General features: G+C 33.7%; 1 protein-coding gene across 9 annotated transcripts in view; it reads right to left on the bottom strand.

Annotated features, from left to right (window-relative positions):
* The window catches only part of LOC125041601, a 59543-nt gene that overhangs the window by 11935 nt on the left and 20108 nt on the right, over positions 1–27500 (bottom strand). For 2 of the 9 annotated variants that reach the window (XR_007116306.1, XM_047636664.1), the window contains exons 2-3: positions 27274–27373; positions 16484–17002 (exon numbers count right to left, since the gene is read on the bottom strand). Coding sequence is in view for 6 of the 9 variants with exons in the window: in XM_047636664.1 (XP_047492620.1) it covers positions 16962–17002; positions 27274–27373 (141 nt within the window). In the remaining 3 variants the exon portion in view is untranslated. Of the gene's footprint in view, positions 1–516; positions 1695–13054; positions 13172–16483; positions 17003–27273; positions 27374–27500 lie in introns of those variants that run through there. The other 7 variants (XM_047636661.1, XM_047636662.1, XM_047636663.1 and 4 more) reach the window with 6 other exon arrangements.

Below are 27500 nucleotides of genomic sequence, written 5' to 3'. Positions count from 1 at the left end.
GAGAGAGAGAGAGAGAGAGAGAGAGAGACAGAGAGAGAGAGAGAGAGAGAGAGAGAGAGAGAGAGAGAGAGAGAGAGAGAGAGAGAGAGAGAGAGAGAGAGAGAGAGACAGAGACAGAGAGAGAGAGAGAGAGAGAGAGAGAGAGAGAGAGAGAGAGAGAGAGAGAGACAGAGAGAGAGAGAGAGAGAGAGACAGAGAGAGAGAGAGAGAGAGAGAGAGAGAGAGAGAGAGAGAGACAGAGAGAGAGAGAGAGACAGAGAGAGAGAGAGAGAGAGAGAGAGAGAGAGAGAGAGAGAGAGAGACAGAGAGAGAGAGAGAGAGACAGAGAGAGAGAGAGACAGAGAGAGAGAGAGACAGAGAGAGAGAGAGACAGAGAGAGAGAGAGAGACAGAGAGAGAGAGAGAGAGAGAGAGAGAGAGAGAGAGAGAGAGAGAGAGAGAGAGAGAGAGAGAGAGAGAGAGAGAGAGAGAGAGAGAGAGAGAGAGAGAGAGAGACAGAGAGAGAGAGACAGAGAGAGAGAGACAGAGAGAGAGAGACAGAGAGAGAGAGACAGAGAGAGACAGAGAGTCACATGAGCTACTGGATGATATTCCATGGGCAGAATTATTGTCAATAAGGCATTGTAAAAGAAATGGGCCATGTAGAGGAAGGCTATGTGTGAAGAGTACTTATGATAGAAACGTACACATGTAAGGTTTGTGTGTTGAATATGTCATCTGGTTATAGATGCATTAACACACATGTGCGTGACATCATACGTTAGAATAGCAAGTGCATGATAACTTCATTTGATAAGCGCTAGTGCACAGGCTTATTTAAGGGCAGTATTTTATTTAGGGAAAGGTCATAGCAGATAAATTAAGTATATTGCAGATATATGAGGAGACAGATTTAGGTAGACCATAAACACTGTAATTTCAGTTGGGGGGATAAGACTACATCACCTCATGGAGATAGCTTTAAGGAACAAAGTGGATGAATGCTTCTTGATTGAGAACACATGTAGGGCAGTCTCATGAAGAAATGGGGTTAAATACAAAGTAGTTGAATGGAGGGCAGCATAAAAATACGGGAGTATGAAAGCCAAATTACCATTACATACATGCATTCACAGATATTTCATGAGGAGTAAGTACACTGCAGAAATTAATTGAACTACCTTTGAAACTGGCTGTGATGGGTGATGTCAATAACCTCTTTTTTTAAATGAAAAATAAAAAAAATAAAAAAATAAATAAAAAAAGACAGCTTAAATGTTTAAAGCATCATGACACAGAACATCAGCATGGCAGATTCAGGATGGTTCATCTATACTACATCTCTCAAAAGAACAGGAGTAAAGCCTGACCATAAAAGGTTACAATGCAGAAATGGCCCTACCTCACAAGAAAAGCCAACACTAGATAACATAAATAACTTAATCCTTCCTACACTGTGATATCCAACTCTTATTGCATTCAACTACTCAAAGGGATGCTGATGAGGTGACAGAAAAGTTAATACTGTTGTGATAAGATACCTTCATCTTTCATTAATTTCTTTTATAGTCACACCACCAGTGTAAAATATAAATATTTTTATCTTCCCTTTACCATAATAGCCTACTATTATGATTACCTAAAGCTATCCTAAAATATACTTAATTTATTTCTTTACCTTCAATAAACAGCAATGGTTTCTAGATAAGTACATACCTGGAAGAAGAGGAAACAGAAAATTATTAAAATAATAAAAACATCAATGGCAGTCACACTTTGCATCTTGATATAAGCTTAAAAGTGGCTGTGAATATGTTTTCATATTCACCAAACATAAAAACTATCATCATTCTACATAAAACATTTATTACAATAGCCTATACTAATGAATCAGTTTGCTGTATAAGGCTTGGCAATAATTCATGTTTAAAGAAAATTAGTTTATTCCAGATCTTATACTAATTTAGTATTTTTTGTTAATTCTAAATGTATCATATCAGTATATGCAATACTATTTCTGACCAAACACATTATTTCTTGTACCACAGGTCATAGTTTATAATCCAACACAGAGAAAATTAATGTCAGTGTAACATTCCTCGGGTATTTACAGCAAAACATAAATTAGTGATTATATCTTTTGTTATGGTCAACATAGACAAAAATGGTATAAAATAACATCAATCTGTATACACACATAAATTTCTTTTGATATTACCCATATGTAGTATCTAAAAAAATAATTATATACAAATTCCAAATATACAATTCAGGTTGCATGCTCATGTGCTGTTGAAGACTTTTCTGGTTTAAAACTGACTGTGGTAATTTACTGCTCATAAATATACCATGGCAGTAAGAGCACAAACAGCCATGAAGTACTCCATGTGTGTTTGTACTCTTTTGCTTGTGATTTATATACATCTGTAGCAACAGCAGATAATACATGTAGAGGTGGAAGGTATTTTATTATGATTATCATATCAAAGGAATTAGCTAATCAATGATATTTAGATTAATTATAGACTAAATTAATGATATTTTGAGTCCGTACTTAACTATTATAAAAACAAATCAATAACATGCTCAAAGAATAAAACAAGGCAACATTGCTAGCATTCTTTGAGGCCATTTGCTTCCTTAGTACTGTCTTAAATCAAGTCTTTGTAGTAGCATGCTCTGGTTTCGTGTCAGAAAGTAATGTATCTTTTTAAACTGCATACTTCAAGGAAACATCTTTTTTACACACAACACCCATTTTTTGTTAGAATACTATGCAAGGTTTTAAATGCCCAATATATCTAATAACTTTCATTCCAAATACCAACAATTCAAATAATTAGTATGTATCAATAAGAAGTACTACTATCAATTGTGAAAACATATATGACAATTCATTTTAATGTCTTTGTATTTATCTTGTTTTCATATCATAAAATCATAGAACCTTATCATCCATTGAAATCTTCTTACAATAACAATAGCAACCACTACTATTATCATTGTCACAAACAGAAAGAAAGTTAATGATAAAAAAAAAAAAATTATAATAATAATATCATTGATAATAAATAGCAACAACAATACTACTACTCTACATCTTCTGCTATCAGCACTACTGTCACTAACAATAATACCAACCTTTTATTATCATAATTAAGTTATCGGTCACCGATTATATCCTGTCCACTGTAGTTTCTCATGAATTCTGCTACACACAGAGTGGCACCACAAGTGCTCAGCCATTAATGACCACACCTGATTTCCCCATTGATAATTTGTTTATGTTCTTAACCCAAATCTGACGGCCATGGCATGTGCATACATGTGAGATGAGTTTACTATATTATCTGTTTTTACATATAGATGGCTACACTTGTACTAAGTCACCAATGAGCCAATTACAAGAACTGCCTGTCTCGCCTGTTTACCCTTTTCCTTGATTTTCAAAAATGTCTTAAGTTATCATATATTGCTGTTTCTAATGTCTATAACATTATAGTAATTATAATGCCTATTAAAAAATTAACAACATCGATATTCATAGCATTTGTAAAAAAAACTTTTCCTGCCAATTCAAGGAAAGGTGAAATCAGGTAAAGTCACAAGGTCTACTAATTGACTCCTTTGTGGCTAGGCACTTGCAAAGCCATCTATATGCATAAGCATTTCACACACACACACACACACACACACACACACACACACACACACACACACACACACACACACACACACACACACACACACACACACACACACACAAAAAAAAAAGAGCACAGCATTTTGTCGGTAGCATTGAGTTAATATCAATACTGCTATTATCATTATTTACATTTTGATTACCATAACATTATTATGATACTAATAACAATAAAGAATAAGTCACAGAAAAGGATCAAGAGGTGAGATAGGTAGGACTAAATTGAACTCCCTGGTGACTAAGCTGTTGTGAAGCCATCTACATGTAAACATCATTAACTTACTAAAAATTAGTGTATATGGCACATATATCATGCCCTCCAAGACCTAATAATAACTATGATTATTATCACTATCACCATTATAATAATTTCATAATTATTATCAACATAATCACTGCTATTTTCAAATTTATTATTATTAAAATCATTATTATTGTCATGAATATGATGATGATGATAATGAGCTTTACTATTCATTATCATGAATGTTGTTTTCACAATCATCATCATCCTGCCAAAACCCTACTCTCACTGCCATTACTTTTTTTATCATCATTATATTTATCACAACTATATCATTGTAATATCAAATGAAAATCATACTCTGAAAAAAATGAAATAACAACAACAATCCTAACATCAGAAAAAATAAAAAACAATATGAATGACAAATATAAATAAACAGTCATCATTTCCATCACTAGTATTACTGTTACTGCAATCAGGATTTCCAAAAGTAATAATGATGAAGTAAATAATAACACTAACAATAATAACATGAATAAAATGAATAAAAATAAGAGCAAGGACAAAATACTATTTCTGCTGGTGCTGCTACTACTACTACAAATACTACTACTACTATTTCTACTACTATTAAAAACTACTACTAAAACTTTCTACTACTACTGGTACTACTACCACTACTGCTAATAATAATAATAATAACAATAGTAATAAAGCAGAAAATCTGTCACTTGACTACACAATATCTGAGTACAATTATGTACAATAACGTGAATCAATTTGATTCCACAGAGACAATGTGGGCAGACTTGCCTTCACATTAAGACTAGTTGCTACTTTCTCATTCAGACATGCAATAAACACATACAACTCATGAAGTACAGTTGTAGAAATTGACTGACTGTTAAACCATTGGATCCAGGTGACTTTACTTTCACCTCATGAAAAAAAAATTGGCTAAGGGCTGAGGGGAATGGACCATCATGTAAAAAAAATTGGCTGAGTGCCAGGGTGACAGGAATTACTTGTTATGAGTGCAAAGAGTTCTTGGGCACTTAGAAAAGGGCACTTGCATTATTTCCACTGGTAAACAAGGGTGGAATGTACCATCCATGAGCCACTTCTGAGAGAACACTAAGTCCAGGGAGGACAGTATTTCCAGGCTAAGGATCCTTTTGCTGCAGCTATGACCAGCAGCACAGGATGTGTGACAGAAAATTGGTTAATACCAAATGTTTAACCAAGAGAATGCAAGTTATTTTTACAGGAGCACTTTGAAATACACAGTATGGGAAACACACCTCTGATCTCATGACCTTGTGACTTAGCAAGGCCCTGAGTCCTGAGCATGTGATGCACAATAAATTCTAAAAGGTCACCAAAATTTGAAGGACCCTTAAAATGCAAGCCCCTAAGCTATAGCTTATTTAGTAAATACATAAATCAGACCCTGGTGCAAGCAAAGGTGAGGTAGGGCTAGCAATGGCACTACTTTTAATCCATTTTTTGTTAAGAAAAAAAAAAAAAAAAAAGATTTTTTTGTTTTATACATAACTTGAAAGTAGTGTAATGCTGCAGTTTGTACTTATGTTTCTCATGTTTTGTAATGTCAACTATACTACTGCACTGCATCAGTAGGTGACTGGCACACATATCTATTTAGCTCAATCTCAGTGATTTAGTTCTCCATAAATTACACAACACACTCCACTTTCCTTTTCTATAGTTACCATGTGTCTGAATTACCTTGTGTCTTAACCATTTCTATTCTGTTTGCAGGTATGTGATCTGATGATTTTTCAGAAGTGATTCTGTATGACTTTCAGACACAGAAAAAGGCTGCTACAATCAAAGCACATATATGTTACTTAAGCATGATTTGCAAGTACTGCAAGATAAGAAGAATTGCCTACTGGGTTTATCTTAGGAGTTGATAAACTGATTAATCCTATTGCAAATTATTGATGATAATAATGATAGTAATGTTGATGATGATGATGATGATGATGATGATGATGATGATGATTATGATTATGATTATGATTATGATGATGATGATGATGATGATGATGATGATGATGATGATGATGATGATGATGATGATGATGATGATGATGATGATGATGATGATGATGATGATGATGATGATGATGATGATGATAATAGTAATAATAATAAACCTAAAAGCAATAATAATAACAACAATAATAGTAACAATAGAGACAATAATTATAATAATAATAATAATAATATTAATAATAATAATAATTACAATAATAATAATAATAATAATAATAATAATAATAATAATAATAATAATAATAACACAACAACAGCAACAATAATAATAACACAACAACAGCAACAATAATAATAATAATAATAATAATAATAATAATAATAATAATAATAATAACAACAATAATAACAAAAATTATACTACTATTATTACTACTACTACTACTACTACTACTAATAATAATAATAATACAAATACAACTGCACACCATGGCACATCTGTGCTCTAACTTTTGGTGTCAAGTCACTTGTTAAACAGCTCCTTGAAATGAAAAACACAACTTTTCAGATGGGAATGAGAACAAACATTGTTTATCATCATATCAGACTGAACCAAAAACTCTTCAGTTCTATTATACATTTGACACTGTAGTAAACAACTTCTGCTGCTTCTTTTACTACTTATCCAGGCACTGAATGATTCTCCTAGGTTCTAATACCATAAAATACTTGTACTATTTCTTGAATAGCAAAATTTTTGTTGTATATTTCACAGTTATTGATTAGTCTTATCTGTGATCACACTTTGTTTCTGGCAAGAATGTGCTAATGAGATAGCTGTACCTGTATAGATAGCACTCAAATGACACCTACAGTAGAAAAGTTTTGGGGCATTTCAGGGAAGTACAAAATTAATACAATTAGACATTGTCTCATAGAGGGGGGTAGTTGGTCTGTAGGGGCATAATGTGTTACAATGGCAATCCATGAAACTTAGTATATAAAGATACAGACTTCAATATGGGAATATGATGACTTTAGTGCCTGTTAAATAGTGAAATATCTATCTATGAAAAAAGTGATTTAGTGATTAATGAAATCTTACACAGAACACCTTGTACCATTTGCTATAAACAGTGAAATTTATTGGTGATATTTCTACTCTCAGCAATGATTATAATGCTACTTAAAAGGATCCTACAGCAACTCAGAGAGCAAGGTGCATTAATAGTCTGCTTACTTAGAATAGGTGAGAACACTTTAACATAAAAATCATTTCTATAAAAAGTAGAGTGACTTATCTTACTAATACCAACTCTTAAATGAGATGGAAAAGTTATGACTAGATAAATGCAGAAAATGATAACTGACAGAAAAAAAAATACATGGATAGAATTAGCGAAAACAAATGCAACTTCAGTGAATGATGTCATAAGATCCAGAATTAGGGTCATAACAATATTAAAGTGACTAAGTAAGTGAAAAATTTGAGCAAACATAAACTTTCTAATGATGTTTCAATTCTTGTTAGACTATCTATCTGCCACATATCTGGAAAAACAAATATTCAGAAAAAAGGACCAACCAAACATTATAATAATCACTCTACAATAACATTATTTTTTACCTAAATATCAGATTCTGGGTTTATTTGATCTTGAAAGCATCTATCAACAATGTTTAGGAACAAAGTGGACTATAATCGTTTGAAAAAAAAATCCTACATAAAAAAAAAAAAATTTTGCTTTACTGAAGTTACAAAAGTTACCAAGAAACTAAATTCTGAAAATAGAAAACAGATAATAATATATAGAGAAATCACATTCAAACAAGTGTGATCGTTAATTTTGTTTTGTTTTCGTCTAGCTTTTCTTCAGAAAGTCATCACCAAACAGTTGTTTTCTCCAATTAAAAACATTACTGTTCTGCAGTATGAGGTCAAGGTGGTAGTGATACTTCCACTTAAAAGTGTTCTTTTAACTCTATTCAAACACACTCCTCATGCAATGTCAAGGCATACCTACTAGAGCTGCTTCTTATGCTCTTCAATAAGTAACATAGTGAGCTTATCAGTGGCAAAAAAGTGGTGAGGATACTTTGATGAACTGCAGATAGGCATTAAAACCCCTTACAATTGTTATAAATGCTCAGAGATATAACATATTGAAGAATCCATATCTTCACTGCTAACAGATGTAGACATTGCAAGCTGGGGGTGCAATAAGTACACAACTGGAAACTTTTCACTTTTTTTTTCAAAACATTAAATGCCCTTTTATATATAATATAAAATAAGTATAGCTAACTTTGTAGTTATACTAAATCCCTGAGTAAATGTACATGTTTGCCTTGACATATATCACACATATTCCTCTGTATGGTTAACCACCCTCCAAAGGTATTAAATTTCTTCAGTAAACAAAAACAAACAAAAAAACAATTTTGATTACGTTTAGATCTGATCATCTTACAAAGCTATGTCAGCACACAATACGGTTTGGAAGAGAATGCACTATATACTAAATTTCATAGCAGATTTTGTAATATCCCTAAAATAAATACACTTAAAAAAAATATATAAAAAATCTTAAAATTATATTCTTCTTCCATCGACCAGATGTCAAAGCTCATTAAATTTTCACCATTTATTAAATACCAAAGCTGTTTTGACCACATATGAATAGCCTCTGGAATCTGGCTCAGCTGTTTTGGCAGAAAGAGCAAGGCCCTGGCCACACTGCATCTTCATCCCTAATCCACTATCTCCATTAACCAGCCACACAGCTCACATCCATTTCCTTGATCACTGACCACTCACTTCATGCTCATTCACTTACATAGCCTTTTATTTATTGATGTGTTTGTTTTGTGGATGTTTCAACTGTTATGTTTGATTTAAGTTTATTTTACTATATAATGCTCTTTATATTAGCTATTATAGCAGTTTTTCTTTTTCTTATTCAGTGCTGACTGGGGTAAATTGGACCATAATATGGACTGGTCTGATATGAATCACCTGCCTTATTTGAGTACTGGGATCTATATATATATATATATATATATATATATATATATATATATATATATATATATATATATATATATATATATCTTTTTTTTTTATCATTAAATTGAATACTTCACATCATAGTGTACCTACTTCAACATTTCTTGTGAGTTTATGAATACAAGAGTAGATACCTGAAAGTATGAAAACATCAACAAAACAAACTTATGGTAATCTTCATTTACCATACCATAAGTCTTTTTTCCCTACTTTAACACAGAAAAGTCAGAATGTTTACTTTGTTTAATTTTTTCCATATTCAATGATCAATTTTGCATCTATGCATGTAACACAAATAGATTGAGTAAATATGGACCTTTATTCAAATACAAAAAGAGCATTTATAAGCATTTAAGTAAACTTGCCTTCATGTAGCTCCTTTACAAAATCTGGAAGAATGTCTTCATGATCCCCCCCCCCCCCCAAAAAAAAAAAAAAATGCAGCAGGTTTTCGGAACACAAATTAGCATTCAACACTACCATCTTAAAGATATACCAGACAACAGCAAATACAAGATGGCCTGTCCCAGCATTTTCCCAAAAGACAGCCACTTACAACAAGAACAGACCACTGGATCTATCTCCTGAGCCCATCAACATACAGTGCACCTCCTACACATAGTCTTGCAATCCCTTCAACTTTAAAAAATGTGCTCAGTTTTAGTGCAATTCTTAGTTTACAATTTAAAAATATCTTCATAGATGCAGTTCATTGTAAAGCCCCAGTAAGAAGTGTTGAAGGTGAATCTGTAGAGTTAAGCATTGGAATTACAGAAACAAAGGTTATCACAAGTGATGAGTTTACCAAAGAAATTCAAAACAGAGAAAAGGAGATAATGAACACAAAAGAAAAGGTGTGGAGAGAAGTGGGTTGAAAAAGAAGTGATATTAGACAGGAAATAGGCTTTCACACTCTTACTTGTAGTGTCCAACAGCGAGAGTGACAAGTTCAGGTGTTCAAAAGAGGGCAATACAAATGACAAAACAGAGAGGATGATGAGAATGTCACAACCAACTAAAATTTGTTGTAATTTTATGGAGGAGGTTGACCAATCTTTCAAAGGAAATATAAAAGATGTTATTTCATGTTGGTCCATAATTACAACTGAATGTTTGTTACTCATAGTGTTACATTTGAAATTAGTTCAAACACTGGTGTTATAATATTTATATCAACACTTTGTTTACCTACTAGTGAATATGGGAACTATATAAAAAGTTAATTAAAAGCAAATTTTCAAGTCAACTCTACTTACTTGTAGCCAAAGACTAGTCTATGAAAAGAAGTAACTCAAACAATTGTGATAATGGTAGCCATAATAACAATGGTGATAATTATGATCATAATGTAATACGACTAATGATAATGATAACAACAACAAAAACAATAACAAAAACAAAAATGATGATGATGAAGTTGGTGATGATCATAATGATTAATGCTGCTGCTGCTGCTGATGATGATGATGCTGATGATGATGACAACAATAATAAAAAAAAAAAAATAATAATAATATCAAGAAAGATGCTGATTATAAGAACAGAAATCAATAATCAGTAATAATAAAAGATGATAACAATAACAATAATAATTATATTAGTAATAATGATAATGATGATGATGATGATGATGATGATGATGATGATGATGATGATGATGATGATGATGATAATCATAATAACAATAATAACAGTAACAACAATAATAGTCTTTAATGATAGAAATAGTAATACTAATAGTAATGATGATAGTAATAATAGGACAAGAATAATAACATTAATAATAATAATAATAATAGTAATAATAATAATAATAATAATAATAATAATAATAATATTATTAATGAGATTTCTGCTGAAGGCCAAGGTGATAAAAAGGTTTTTAGGGTGATTAGACTCATTTGGCATTTAGGAAGGGGCTTTTGTATTATTTCCATCGACAAACAAATGTGGAATGTAATGTTTGTGATATGACCTGAAGAGGGAGGACACCATTCCCATACTCAAGATCCTATTTCCTACCTGTCATGACCAATGGCACAGGCTGTATTACAGAAAACTGAATATTATGAAAAAAAGAAAGAAAAAAAAAAAAAGTAACAAAATGTTGCTTATTATTATTGCACTGAGTTATAGACTACCTAGAGAGATGACAGAGTCTGTGCAAGAGAAAGTCTATTACTATCTAGATAAAACAAATAAAATGACATATATACATTGGAAAATGGCAAAAAAAAATTAAACGCTTCTGCCGAAAAAGACAAAATAACACGCAATAGGGAGGCATGGAGTCTTGTCACCTCATACACGTGTCACGTGTCTGTTTTCAATGACAATCTACAAGCTGCAAGCCTGTCAGTATGTCCAGTCATGTAAGTCTAATGCCCATCCTTAGGGCCCCATGATGGCAGTGAAGTATCCAGATTCCAATGGGTTAAACCAACTAAACCAATGAAGATGAAGATGAAGATGAAGATGATGACTGATGATGATGAGTTAGGTATATAAAAATATCAATGGCAAAGGGTTTATGGTTTAAAAAAACTTTCAACCCACTCATGTCAGACATCTTGTCACATCTCTCATGGTGAGTGACTTCCTATCATATCATGCACAAATGAGCCTGGCCAAAATTGTGTGCTAAAGATTTACTTGTTTATTGTTGAGGAGAGAAGTAGGCTTAAAGCCTCTTTTCATAAACAATCATTGATGCTAGATCCAAGTGCATAGAGAGAGGGGTTTTAAAACCTTTTAATGTTTCACTTGAGAATGCAAAGTCCCATGCATGGCTCAGTACAGAGACAGGAAATTATGTTGAGAAAACAAACATAATGGAAATTGTATATTTTCTGGTATTTCTGCAAGCACAATTAATTTCCATTTTCTCATGCCTTTAGTTCACAAGACCATAATAAAAATACTGCTATACCATAAATCATAAGAAACATTCTGTATGTGTATAAATCCAACTCCAGTAGTCTATTCAGTTAGCCCTTATATATCTAACCCATCTGTATATGATCTACATTATATCATTATGAAAATAATTGCAAAATCAAACTTCTTATATAGAAAATATTATCAATCTCATTACAGTTTCATAAGTTTAAATTTTACAAGAACTACTGTTGTGAATGTTAATAAGACAGTAATGTTTCCATTAATGATATAAATACTTTCTTATCAAAATTGTATTTCCTGAATTCCTGTATGTTAATCATTATATGTTATGACAGGTGTGTAAGACCAATGACAGGTATGTTATCACTAAAAGTTAGCTGTGCTTGGGGAAGTTGGCTATATCACCCTTAACAGTACATTTCTTTATCAAATGGACATGCTTCTTTGTTATTTGTTCAATATCAAATCCCAAAAGGGCATATCACCCATACAGCTTCCTTCCTTACTCCATATATTCAAATTTCATTTCTTTCTATGCTGTTGGAACAGTCATATTAATATATAGTCCAGTAACTCTAACTGGCAAATTCCTGTTCAATCTGCATTCCTCTTTTAGTTAATTTCAAACACAAGACTTTGATAACCTATTTCAGTGTCAAGTAGAATGGTTCTCTCACTTTTATTCCCTATTTCTGTTTTGTTGTAGCTCTTGCATTTGACAGTATCAATCATTTTGGGTACTTTATTAAAAATAAATAAATTAATAAATTAATTAAATAAAGATCTGACTGTTAGATTTATATTGCTTCCTGTTATCAGATTCATTACAACTCTAAATTATACAGATGTTACCAGTACTTAGAAAAAAAATTTGATATACATAGAGAACTGGAGTAACTTTTCTGCAACACAGTCCTTGTATGCTCTCACGGGGGTCAATTCAACAGTTCTTACTAAGTTCCATCTTCCATAGAAAACAATTTGTGTGGTAGAAACCCCTGGCAAGCAAGCAACAGGCAGAACAAACCATAACTTAATGGAAGCTGGTGAGGCAGCCAGACAGGCAGAGAACCATGCCTTGCAGAAGCCTATGGAGAAATTCATTTGGTACTGTACTTATAGCTTGCTTATCGTTTAATACCTCTTATAATCCTGCTTTTCTTGCTGTGTAAGATGTGTAAGGTGTACCTTTCATAGATATACAGGAATCCAGGAGTAAGCTCTCTATGTAATCATACTGCTTGATGGAACTGTCACTGTGTAAGAAGAGAAATCAAAATATTATATTGTTTCTATTATCTCTCCTAATCAAAGTTCTCTTCTGACGTATGATACCAGCTTCTAAAATCTGAATGAGGATTATATCATTATGTCCTTATACTTTTCTTTTCTTGGAATTTATTTCAAACATATATTATATTAAATGGTTAAGTGATACAAGATCAGAAAATTGTCTGATGTCCATAACCATATTTCTAACTCAAATCTCTGGCAAAAGATCACTACAAAAGAGGTAATAGCTGTGTCCATTCCACATTTTAAATCTGATCTCCCTAATATCATCTTTTCCAACTACCTAGTCATGCAGATACATTGCAAATACTTATAAAATGAAGTGATATATTCTTCTATCTAATGGGTGACAGCATTGGAATATCTTCTTCAAATATAGTCTACTTTTTCAAAATGAGAGATCTATATATACATGACAGCAATAAATAGTTGCATTGCAGATCTTAGAATTATCCCCCTTATAATGTTCAGATTTACGTGTTGTCCCCTGTATTTTTTAGTGAATTTTGTTGCAAACAGGCTCCACATGCACTCAGTCACCAAGGAATCTATCAGTATGCCCTAGTGACTGCTCCTGATTTTCCCATTCCTTAAAATTGTGGGAAAATGTGCTTTTCTTTCTAATACTATTGATATCAATACTGTTATTTTCTTAATGATATTATGATTATTAAACTATGAAACTCTTGGTAACATTAACCCTTTCCTCATGGGTCACGCCGGGGGGCGTCAAAACAAACCGCTTAATCTGTGGCATGCGGTTGTACACCACGGTGGCACACAAAAGTGCTACGAGCTGGTGATTCAGCTTGATGTAACTTTTTTTAAAATTTTCTTCACCTGTCATCAAGGGGCTAATGACAATTAAATAATACGAAAGAAACTTTTCAAAAATCAAGGAAAAAGGTAAACTGATGAGATAGGTAGGACTAACAATTGACTCCTTGGTGACTAAGCACTTGTAGAGCCATCTATGTATAAATACAATAAATAAACTTATATTACATTGGGCACTGCATGTATTCTTGTCATCCATGCCGACTGGGTTAAGAGCAGAAAGCATATATTCTTTAGCAACATGTCAGATTATAACCTCCAGTAGAAAAAGGGACTTTATACAAAACTAAAGAACACTGGCCAAGCCAGACATCTTCTTGGAGCACGTCTTTAAAGGGAATAACTGCAACGTTTTAGATATAAAGCAAACCTTAGTAGGTATGCTGAAAATATGTAAAATCCGAACATCAAAATATATGCAACATATCTATATACGAAAGATATTAATAAAGTAAATCTACTCTTAGGGTTGGATTTATGTGTTGTAAGAACTATGTAAGAACTGTCATACTTGTTAATTAAGTACAGCAGTCTATATTGACAGCACAAATTTTACACCAGGGTTAGGGTAAAATGCAAAACGAGCAAACATAAAACACAAAAAATGTTATATACTTATGCATATATTGTTTTATCAATCAAAACATTCAACAAATTAAATATATTAAAGACTTAAATTTTAAAGGTAGAGGAGTTGTAAGTTGAGTATTTCACTTATGATCCACCTTTAAGTTTGATAAAATTTTCCAGTAACATCAAGCCACCATTCAACAGGGGCATAGAATGCTACAGCTGACAGTGACAACTACCAGCAAATTGAGGTTCTAAGGATACAGAGCTGTGGGAAGGGGAGAACACCCACAGAATAGAAGAAAGAAAGAAATAAGAAAAAATAAAAAATAAAAAATCTGCACACCAAAATTTTTTATTTTTCATGTGAAAAAAAACTATGCATAACCTTCAAATGATAACAAAATGATATAGTTATCAGAAACATTTGCTCTAGTCCCTGTAGAAAAAAAATATTTGCCAGACTATACATTAGCACATAAGTAGTTAGATACAGAGGTATTCCAAAACAGGCTCACCTCAATTTTCATTCTCCTGACCCGAACTTCACCCCCTCCCCTGCAGGACAATCTTTTCACCCCAATTGCACCAGGAAAATGTGATGTTCTCTGTGGTATTGTTTTGTGAAATGTATTGACACACAGACGGATCCACAAGTGCTCAGCCACCAAAGGAATCAATTAGTAGACCTTGTGACCTCACCTGAGTTTCCTCTTATTATAGACATTATAAACATTACAATGTTATAAACAAAACTAATTGCAATATAAAATAAAATATTTCTAAAAGTCAAAGAAAAGGGCAAACAGATGAGATAGGTCAGACTCATTGTGGGGGTGGCATGTCCACATATGCAATTCAAGCAGCAACGGGTTAATGGTATGTCTAATATTTGGAAATATTTTCAGTAAAAAAATAGATAAATAAATAAATAACACCAATCTGTATGTATTTTCTCAACTCTGGTAAGTCAGCAACAGCTTATCACAATGTAATGGTAATGAATCTTTTACTTCAGCAGCCTGGATCTCGATTGATCAGGATAACCACTAAAATCTAATCAATCTTTAATAAATACTAGAGCTAGTTCAATTACATTCTAGACAAAAAACACTTACTAAGGCTCTCCCTCTACAATCTATTGAGTGTTTGCCATGGAATCTTATTCGGAAACATACAATACCACATATATTAATCAACTGTGACAACAGTTTGTAATGAGACTGTTGCTCTGTGGGTATAGTCTTCTACAAACAATTCTTAGGAATGTTCAGTAGTAGTATCATATTGACAACTGTTAAGCATGAATAAATGGGCCAGTGCAAACATGAATACCTTCATAAACTTCATGGCAGCCTCTACTGGCTTCTCTATTGCACCAAAAGAGATAAGGCAACAGCCAGTATTGGTGCACCTGAACGCAAAGGAAAGAGTGAAGCAATTTTCCGAGTGTACCCCTAAAGAAAATAATGTGACATTTTGTAAATATTGACAACACTTCACTGACTTTGTAAATACTCTCATCATAAAAACTCTTACAGATTTGCAACTTCAAAGATACTTATCAGTAAGCTTATTTCCTAATTTAGAGTAATAAAATTACAATAAATGTGTAATTCAACATTCTTTACCCTGGGCACCAGTCACTATAAAAATGTGTGAGAGTATGCAAAATATGTGAAATGGAATCAAAGCAGATTTCACAAACTGGTGAATATCATTTAACCCAACACCGATGAGTATCAGAAATCTCTGAGTGTCATAAGCTCTGGTGATTTCTGGCAACGTCCAGACACCAGGGGTGGGAGTTGGCTACATGTAGCAGAACTTCCCGCTCCATGCATTCTGTCACATCGCCTGTGGCCTGAGGCATGCCAACCAAGTGTGAAATGTGTAGAGCAAAGTCTTCTGAATCTGATCTGGCTATGACAATGCAATTCCAAAGTCTTTTAACATTAACCTTAACCTTGTCATTTTCTACCTAAAAATCTACAATATTCTACTCATGTCACCCCACATATACCACTATAGTCTCTTTCTTAACAACTATTTACAGCAAATCTATTTGATCTACCTTTTTCTATCCCAGAATTTACTCAAAACCTACCCTTATAAGAGGACCATTCCATATGTGTGGGTAGCAAGGGGCTTGGAGAATGAAAAGTGAGTTAACCCCTTGCCACTGGATGGTATGTATTTACATGCCATGGCATGCCTGGACTCCATTCCGGGTGGCATGTACATACACACCATGGTGCACCAATCCCATATTCCCACAAAATATGAGTTTTTTGCCACTGAAAATGTGATGAAGTAGATTTCACTTTTTCTCCTTTTTCCTATACTTTATATTTCAAAAAGGCTTCTCGGGCATCCAAGGTTAGCATCTGCAAAATTAAATCAGTAATCAAGCTCTCACTCTCAAAACATGTGAGTCACAGCATGATTGACTCTGGTTGCAAGTGTGTGTGCGTGTGTGTTTATGGAGGGAGTGAGAGAGGCAGTAGGGGAAGGAGTAGGAGAAGGGGTGGGGGTTGAGGTGGTAGATAGTGTGACATAGATGTGCAAGGGATCAAAGGAAAACAACAAATTCGTAAAAAAAATAATAAATAAATAAATAAATAAATAAGCAAATAAATAAATAATAATATTGCAAACAAGGATTTAGTAGTTGAACAAAGGAATGGGGAATAAGGTAGTATATTGACAGTGTATTGTGCTCACAAAGTTACAATATAAACCTCAAGTAAAAACTAAAGTTTATCTTATAAGATATCTGGAAAAAGTGGAGAGAAAAAAAAAAATTCAATGAAAACCTTAGGTTACAACCCATGATACCATGTTTACTTTATTCAGAGTAAAGAGTGAAAAAAAAAATCAATCATGGAGTCTAGACAACAAATAAAAAAAATCCTACATTCTTGACTTATCAGATACTATGGCAAATATAGACTTTAGAAAATACTAACACAGAGAAATTTAAAATAGTTTCTTAGTATTACAAAGAAAAAACAAGGAATGCTACTATTGCACATGTGCCGTTGGATCAGTAGGGTGATGACATGAGCCCCTGGTGGCTGGGCCCAGGGTGCTACAAATATCTCCCAGTAAGGAGGGCTTACATATCAGAAAACCACCCAGCGGTATTGGGTTAGTTAAGACTGGTCTTTAGAATTATCAACAATAAATATAATGAAAAAAAAAAAATAATAATAATAATCACAAGGGCTTATTAATGATTAGTTGGCATGTTAGCTGAGGGGGAAGAAATCCATAATATTGACAAAAAATATATATATATTACAATTTAATTAATCTAATTTTTTTTTTCTTTTCTTTTTTTTACATGTTTACTACCATTTTACATTTTTGGACACCAACCTATAGGACATCCAAATAGGATGGAGGGAAAGTTTGAAAAATAAATTAGGATGCATGTCTTCTCTTTACATGGCTTGCTAACACATATACTTGCTAACACTTTAAATTTTGGCTGTCCCATGGGAAAGCAATTCAAATCTTTACAAAAAAAATTCAATATCTTATCCGCAATTTTTTCAAGTTTATGAATATTTTTTTTTCCAATTTTCTCTATATTACACATATTGAGTTATCTGGTTCTAACACTTATTCAGTTCACAAAGAAAATGATTTTTTTTTGTACCTTGTGGGAGATTTCGTTCCCTTGGCCTGGGTATCCTTAAAACTTTTAATTTTATAAAATGCAGAATGTGCAGTGAGTTGCCACAATCAGGAAAGGCCTGTAAAAATTGCCAATCATTTTTTCTACAACTTTTCCCTATGAAAATAATATAAGTGGTGTCTGTTAATGTATCTGGAACTATCTGAAAATTTCTTTCAGTCACATCCACAATATAATTTTCTTGTCCAACTCCCCTAGTATGCTCTCCTCTCCCTGAGCCAATCATTCATTTTCTCTCATCTCATTCCTCTTTTGAGTGGAATATAATAAGAGTGAAGTACATGTCATCCAGCCAAACACCTGATCTTTTCCTCTCTCACATTCCCACTCTACATACCATACTGTAATGCAGATATCTCTTAATATATCATCATTTTACTATTTGCACTTCTAGATACTTATAAATACACCTTAATACACATTTTATTGTCTTATATTATAAAATATGATTTTCCTGTGTTTTATTTACATATTTATAGTAATCTATCCACCTTTCATCATTCATAAAACATAGGTTACTATTTCAACTTTGCAGTCGATTCTATCAATTTGATAAATGTTTGTGAAATATATATTTTCATAAAATTCAGCTCTTATGCCTGCAAGCAAAATTTACCTTTATGAAATTTGAATAATCAGGCCTTTTTTGCAGCTTTGGAGTCACACAAGCTGGAGGCTTTGCAATTCATAACAGTTGATAGGTAAGCCTATAAACTTTCTTCATAGTTAAATATGTAATTTTTCTCATAAGACTACATCTTGGTAGTAAGCTAGTGTGAATGGGTTGAAGTGGGAAATTTTATAATGTAACCTAGATATGTCCACAAGGGCAGCGCAAGAGCTTAGAACAACACTAGAGGAATATATAGTTCACTTTTCTCACTTGAACCTCTCAATACAAGCTTTTAGTTTTTGACACCAAATGAAAGAATTACTGAAGAAGACATTTATTAATGCAAAGAGGACACACAAATGGACCAAGAAATGCAAAAAATCTACCAACTAACCAATACAAATAGACAATTACACAACCACCCCCATCAGATGATACAGTAATGAAAGAAAGAAAAATTGTATTAGCACTAACTATAGTTGAATATGAAAAGAAAGCTATTAGTACCAAAGCAAACACCTCTTCATGTGTAATTATGTGGGGCTTTTCCCTTCTTTCAGTTAGGTATGGTATATCTAAAATTTGTTGAGAGGAATTACGCAGCATGAGATAATCTGGGTATTTCATGCTATAAAGAAACAAAACAAAATAAGCAATAATGACCAGCTAGAGTCATTATTTCACTGCCTCTATCTAACACTGTAACTATGTTTGAAACAAGGTCTTTGCCATTGTAAAAAGCCCATTAGTGATATTCACTTCTTCACCCAAGGTTAGATATATATATTTTGGGAATATTAACCCATTCACAAAGAGGATAGTTTTGAATAAAGGCCAGGGCCAGGGTGCGTTAGTGCACACTGCTTTGTACCTAGGCTATTATCCAGCTCACACCCAGGATCCCAGGACATCATTCTCACTGGCAGACCCAGACTCATGACATGATTAGGTGTCACCCAGTATACAATATTTTTATCATAACATGATATGGTTTAACCCAAAGTGAATATCACATGCATGTACAGTAAACATCATGGCATGCCTAGAATCCTTTCTGTGGAATGTACACCAACAACAAGAACTGAGTCTGTTTGAAGTTGTTTGCACTAAACAGTATTTGCTTGTTTAAATGTTACTGCAATGATTTAGGAGCAACAGCCCCTCAGAAGTAGGGTAAAGGTACTTGTTAGCCTAATTCACTGAAATGGTGCATGGGTTAACTCATATAGGATGGGCAAATTATGTTTCTCGTGCTTCTGATTTGTCCCTAGGACAGCTAACCTTTTGGCATTGGGTTAAAGAATATGACTGACCTTCCTCCAGTTGGCCCACATTCATAGACAGGACTGCCACTGTTTGTCATTTGCATGCATTAGTCTCTCAAGTCCTATTTACCATGCATTTGGCATGGTAAACAGGACTGGCAAAGTGTTTCACTGAGTCTTTTTCATTCTAAATGTGCCATAAGTAATGTCCACTAACTATTCTGAAAATGTTGGGCAATTAGTCTACACCCACATGTACCATATCTTCCCCACATACCAAGTCCCTCTGTAAGCGTTCCTCTTTCTTAGTCAATTATAGTCATTTTTCCGGCCTCTTTTTTATGTGAATGGGACTTTTGGACATATTACCTCCAACTAAACCCCCAATTCATGATGTACCCCATTTCCCTTCCATAAATAAACTATTATGAGTTATAGTATTTTTACTATTTATACACATTTTTACATTCAAATAAATATAAGCTCTTACTGCTTTACGTATTTTTATTTGCCTTACATGCTAGTTTACTCCCATTTTCACATTAACATTTTCATCTTTGATGTACCTCTACTAAGTATATATTTGATATATGACAGTAAAATATGAATTTTGTAAAATATCTACCCTGGTGAAAACACCAAACATCAGGCATCATTTGCAGTTTAGTGAGGTGTGTGTGTGTGGGTGAGGGATATAATAGTAAAAAGATTGAGATTTTAAGGGGTTCAATAATGTGGGGAGTGAAGAGGCACTGAAGGGTTAAACCTGTAATCCATTAGACATTCTGTATACTAAGAAGTAGGTTCTATATCCTTTACTGTCTACTGAACATCAATATCTGCTCACAATGAGATATATGTTATCATTAGTTCTATCAAACTGTAGAGCAGTGATACCAAAACCCTTTGACAATGTGTTGTCACATCATGGTGAAAAATCCCAGATGCAGGACAATACCTTATCATGTGGTGAGTTTTTGTTAAACAGCGTGCCATGATGTGTGGAGACATTACAATTTTGAAAGATCATATTTCAAAAAGATATTTTGAATTGAGGAAAGTTATTTCTGGAAACACAAAATGAATTATCCTCACATCATGCTGAATGCAGTATTTACTTGTAACATTCTAACCAGTCTGTTCCGATTTCATTTGGTGTGCAAAACCTGGAATAACACAAGGGATACTCGCCTTGCTTCAATATGTCTACATTATTCAATGACTTTACAAAAAGTAAAAAATGTGAAATGCACTACCACAGACATGACAACCACTATGTTGGGAAACTAAACATGCCAGCATGAATGGCACTCAGTAAATTTCAGCCAAATCACCAATGGGCTACAAGACAGCTAATGCACTATTATTGCAATCAACAAATTTTCCAACCTTTGTCCTTCAGATTCAAAGACAAAGAATAATTATATCTCAATTTACTGCAATGAGCTGTGTATGACAGATGCCATTTAAATATACTTACACCATTTGAACACAGGGTTCAGAATAATCTCCATAATGCTCAAGGAATTTTCATGGTTAAAATCACAATTCTTCAGGGATAAATAAGAAAAATCTAAACTATAAAAAAATTAACCCACTGGATCCAGGAGCATTAGGCTTACTTGAGTGGCAACTATCCCAGGTGTGTGGCTTGTAGGCCCAACTAACAAAAAGAGTGTGGGCCAGGCAGTTTCTAGACTCCTTGACTCCCCTTTGCATTGTTATAATGCATAAGCATTTTTTCTCCTTTTGGCATTTTCTAAAGTCTATCTTTATCATTTGTTATGCCATATTCAAGATGGTAACAAATTGTCTTCCTTGCATAGATTCCATATCTTCTCACAAGGTAGTTTACAAATAACATTTTGATATGTGTATAATATTCAAATATTTTTGTATCATTCAATTTTCAATACACTTTGCACCCCCAGTGATAGCGGGCAGGACTAGGATCTTGAGCATAAAAATAGTGTTGTCCATGCAGCCAGTACTTTTCTAGCATGGCTCATAGATGGTACATTTCATTTTACTGGTGGAAAAAATTCTAAAACTCATACCTAAATTATCTGTCCAGTGAGTCACCCTAGCCTTTTGCAAAATTTTCCATGATGGAATATTTTTTTGACATGATGACATTACTTATATCCAATGGATTAAAAATACATATCAATTAATCTAATATTTTCAAATTTTCTTACAACTACATCCACTGAATATAAATAAAATTTTGAAGATTAAACAGGCTGTAAAATGTTAGCACTGATTTCCAATTTCCAAAGCTACATCCTAAATAAATAGTCATCTTTGAGGATTGTGCACATTGTAATATTCACACTGCTAGTCACAAGAAAACAAGAGGGTTTTGTATTACTAATATTTCTGTATTACTAATAATCTTTTTGTAGGAAAATAACCAGTTGCATGTTAACCACATGCTGCTGGGGAAAATGAATAATAAATGAGGAAAATGCTGTGCTCATTTTCTATATTTTTGTGAAATGAAATGTCTTTGCACATAGATGGCTCTGCTTGTGCTTAGCCACAAAGGAGTCAATTAGTAGATCTTGTGACCTTATCTGACTTCACCTTTCCTTGAATTGGCAGGAAAAACATCTTTTACTAGTGCTATGAATATCAATGGTGCTATTTTTATTATGAACATTATAATTACCATAATGTTATAAATATTAGTAACAGCAAAATAAGATAACGTAAAATATTTTCATAAATCAAGGGAAAGGGTAAACGGGCAAGAAAGGCAGTACTCGTAATTGACTCATTGGTGACGTAGTACAAGTATAGTCATCTATCTGTAAAAACAACTAAATAAGTAAACTCACAGTGGGCATGGCATGAATGTACATGCCATGCCTGTTGGCACTGGGTTAACCTGATTGGATACAAGTGCTTCATGACTCATGCATGAATGAATATCCAGGTATTTATTTTTTTGAGTGGCAACTCACCCAGCAAAAACACATGGTATCAAGACTTCTTGATTACACTCTGCAATGCTATTAGCTCTTTTTCTGCAAACATGTTTTTGCGGTTTGCCATTTCCTGACGACTATATCTATCATTTATGACAAATCTATTTTACTCTCTGCAATAACGGTAACAAAAGGTAATATTGTGTTATCCATCCTCCCTCCACATTATTTGGTTTACAGCGGCAGGAATAAGATTTTGTGCACATACATAGAGTCCTCCCTGGAAATAACCCCAACCCAGGTATAGCTCACAAAAAGTACATTCCACATTCATGGACCAGTGCAAATCCTGCAGAAACATGGGAATGAGCCCTTTCCTGAAAGCCTACCCAGTCAATTTCCCTCAAGTCCTTTCTGACAGGATAATCCTCATTACCCACCACTCAGCAACATTTTCCCATGGCGAGATATTTCCAAACCAGACCCATGGGCCAAATTTTCTCCTCCATAACAAGATCTTCCTGTCACCCTCCCCTTTGCAAGATATGGATAGAATAAGGATACAAAAAGAGTCTTGTTATAAAAACCACCAAGAGGTTAATCCATAACATTGCCTATCTAATGTTCAGAGGCGATCCCTCTAAAGCATGCCTCAGAAATAACTTCATGGTGTTGGATTAAAGGTGGTCTACCCTGTAACTCACTTCTTATCAATTCATATACAAGGTGATGTTTTATTCAACAACGTCCTTCAAAGACTGATGTGTAGCATCCACATATAATTTTCTGTCAGTATTCAGTCAGTGGAAACTAGCATTTTCATTCCACACTGAAGTATTTATCCTCCAATTTGTATTGAATAATACTGCATAATGTCAGCTTTGATGAAAGAAAAAGTTGGACATATCTTTAGAAATGTACAGAAAACACATTTCAATTCTTACAATTCTAAAGTCAGATGCACTGTGCTTCAAGATAACAAGAGCATTCATATTTCCACTATATGTGGAACATAATTTAAGTTGACAAACCTGCATTTAGTGACTAAAGGTCTCCTATTTCTTACAAATATATTTGATGATACATAATTTAACAAGTTGGCAATGTCAATTAGATGACTGAATTTCTCATATTTTGCCTATACATAAAATTTGATTTGAATAAAACTTGTATACAACCTAAGAGTACGGTAAATACAATTTTAAACTAACCATATCAAGTATGGATTTAGTCTGAAAATCTAACATCAATCTGAGAAATGATCCACAATACTGTGCTAGACTGTATCTACAGATGTATGTTCTGCTCATTCCAAATTAACCCTTTGGAAGTGGGTAACGTGACTATCACTTAAAAAAAATATATAAATAAATAAATTGGCTGAGGGCCGGGTGATGTGATCATGCCATGAGGGAAAAATTTGGCTGAGGGCTGAGTGATAGAATGACTCACCACGAGTGCACAGAGCTGATTAGACACAGTGGGCATTTAGGAAGGGGCTCTTGTATTATATACATCACTAATGTATGATCTGTGGAATGTACAATCTGTAAGCCATGAATGGAGGAGTGCCGACTCCAGGGCGCCCTCTTGATCCTATTCCTACCTATTGTGACTGGTGTCACAGGGTGTATTACAGAAAATAGAATATTGCAGAAATATTTTTAAAATGACACAACTACATCTATTGTATTATGAAGATATTCATTCTCATTCCTATCTTTTCTACATTTGTCAACATGAATACAATTCAAAAACTAGTGAATGAATAAGAACAATGCATGTGGATGCATAAAATGCTACTGTCAGGGGTAAGATTTCCAGCAAAACTTTTACTGAATCTGGGTAGGTGCCAATATTCTGTCCAGTAACTCATTCCTTACTGTCTGACTGATGCATTATTACAGGTACAAATACCTTTGTTTTAATAGTAATGTTGACTTGTTAAAGATTCCTACATTTAAGTTAACTGTTCATCAAAAAATAATTCATCTAAACTTTAAAACACGATCTGTTTTTATTAAAGATTCTCTCTCGCCTATTTGCGTTTAATTATTCTAACAGAAGTCTTGGTTCTTCTTCCTATTCACTATAAAATCAAACTGATGAAAGGATATTCCCAAGAACCTCATATTATGTATATGAATAAAAATTTTCTTTCTGTTAGTATAGTATACAAATTAATTTCATCAGGTATTAAAAAAAATATCACAGTTTAAAAAGGAGAAGGAATATAATATTTTGTTTCAATCTGATATTTTCTTTTGATTTTTACTACTATCACTAACCCAATCACATCAAATGCCACGTTTGCCATGCTACACACACTTGCATGTACTAAACAGTTTTTGCATGTTTAGTTCTGACATGCACTGAAGAGATACAGCTCCTGAAAAGAAGGCTTCACCCTATAGCTGAATGTTATTGCATTTACTATTTAGACTGGTCTATATCTCTTTATGAAGTGATTGTGTGGGTGTGAGTGCCCACAGGTATGACTGGGTGCTGGAGGTGAAGTTGAAGATCAACAGCTAGTAGGTTCCCCTGTTGGCTAAGAACTGGTGAGTTCTTGTGTTGCTGCTGCTATGTTGTGCTCCACTGGAGGATCGGGGAAAGCTGATCTCGGTTCTGGTTTCTGCAACTTAAGTACATGTGCTCTGTGTAAGCACACAGGATACGAGGGGAGCCTGCTATCCAATGAGCATGGACATGGCTGTGGACTTGGTGTGACCCAACCAGGGAAACTACACTGAACTTCAGGTTGCAGGGTCGTGCTGCTACAGGTACTCCCCCTCCAGCTAAGTGAGCAAGTGAAATACTATGACGTGTCACTCCGGAGTCACTAGAATAGTAGAATGTTATTGCATCTACTATTTGGACTGGTCTATATCTCTTTATGGAGTGATTGTGTGGGTGTGAGTGCCCAGAGGTGCTGGAGGTGAAGCTGAAGATCACCAGGGGAGCTGGTGATATATCTTCCATTATCTACTTATTAAGCTACACTGTTAACTTTTTTTCATTTAAATTTCTTATGCACCTCATCACTTTCTATATATTCAATTTTATTCACAATTTCCACTGCTGCTACAATCCTCCAGACCTCCATTTCTTGATATATCTTCCATTATCTACTTATTAAGCTACACTGTTAACTTCCATTTAAATTTCTTATGCACCTCATCACTTTTTATATATTCACTTTTATTCACAATTTCCACTGCTGCTACAATCCTCCAGACCTCCATTTCTTGATATATCTTCCATTATCTACTTATTAAGCTACACTGTTAACTTCCATTTAAATTTCTTGTGCACCTCATCACTTTTTATATATTCACTTTTATTCACAATTTCCACTGCTGCCACAATCCTCCAGACCTCCATTTCTTGACATATCTTCCATTATCTACTTATTAAGCTACACTGTTAACTTCCATTTAAATTTCTTGTGCACCTCATCACTTTCTATATATTCACTTTTATTTACAATTTCCACTTCTCTCTCCCCACTCTCCCCTAATATTACCTATTAACAATGAAGCCACCACAAAACACTGTAATGACCTTACCTTAGCTTCAAACCCAATCACTCTTCTTATTCCTCATTCACAAACATGCTCAAATATAAGTTTTCATCCACATGGTTTCTCTGTCGATTCTTTCATATGCTTTTCCAGATCCATGGCTGTCCAAACACCCTTCCATTTTACCAAGTTCTTTCTGCATGCCTGTTTCATAACAAATAGCTGATCCATGTAGTCTCCCTCTCCTCTGACTACCCACTCCTCACCCATTAAAATGCTGTCAGTCTGCATATATCATATATGAATTTCTGTAATACCTCTCAGAAAAAATCACAATAATCTTCTAATTAATAAAAAAACAGAAATTACAACTAATATCTCATAATCTTGTAGCACATCAGTACTACACAAAGTAACAAAGTGAAAAATTTTAGAGGAAAGAAAAGTCAAAGAGAAACTTATAGTGTTTCTTTCTGTCTTAGCAAGCAGTAATCAGGCTCACATCAATTTCCCTATTTGTCACTCAGACAAATAATAAAAAAAAAATTAAATCAATTAGCAGATAATAATAAATACACACTCCTTATACGTAACTAAACACAAATACAAAGAATGAGATATACCTTTTGTTGTGGTGGCAGTGCTTAAGTCCAGACTGGGTGTGATTTCTGTGTCAGGTGAGATCCTGTTCCTCAAACGCAGAGGACTGGTACGGTGCATCGCCTGAAATAGGTTTCGCACTTTTAGAGAAAATAATAGTATAAACTTTGGAAGATAGAAGGGTGAAATCATTTTAATTTTAAAATTTGGTAAAAAAAATAATAATAATATGTCAAAAATAAACCTTCCT

This window comes from Penaeus chinensis, chromosome 30, assembly GCF_019202785.1.
Source record: "Penaeus chinensis breed Huanghai No. 1 chromosome 30, ASM1920278v2, whole genome shotgun sequence".
NCBI lineage: Eukaryota > Metazoa > Arthropoda > Malacostraca > Decapoda > Penaeidae > Penaeus > Penaeus chinensis.
The sequence above is the reverse complement of the archived record's forward strand: the minus strand, read 5'-3'. Positions and strand labels throughout refer to the sequence as shown.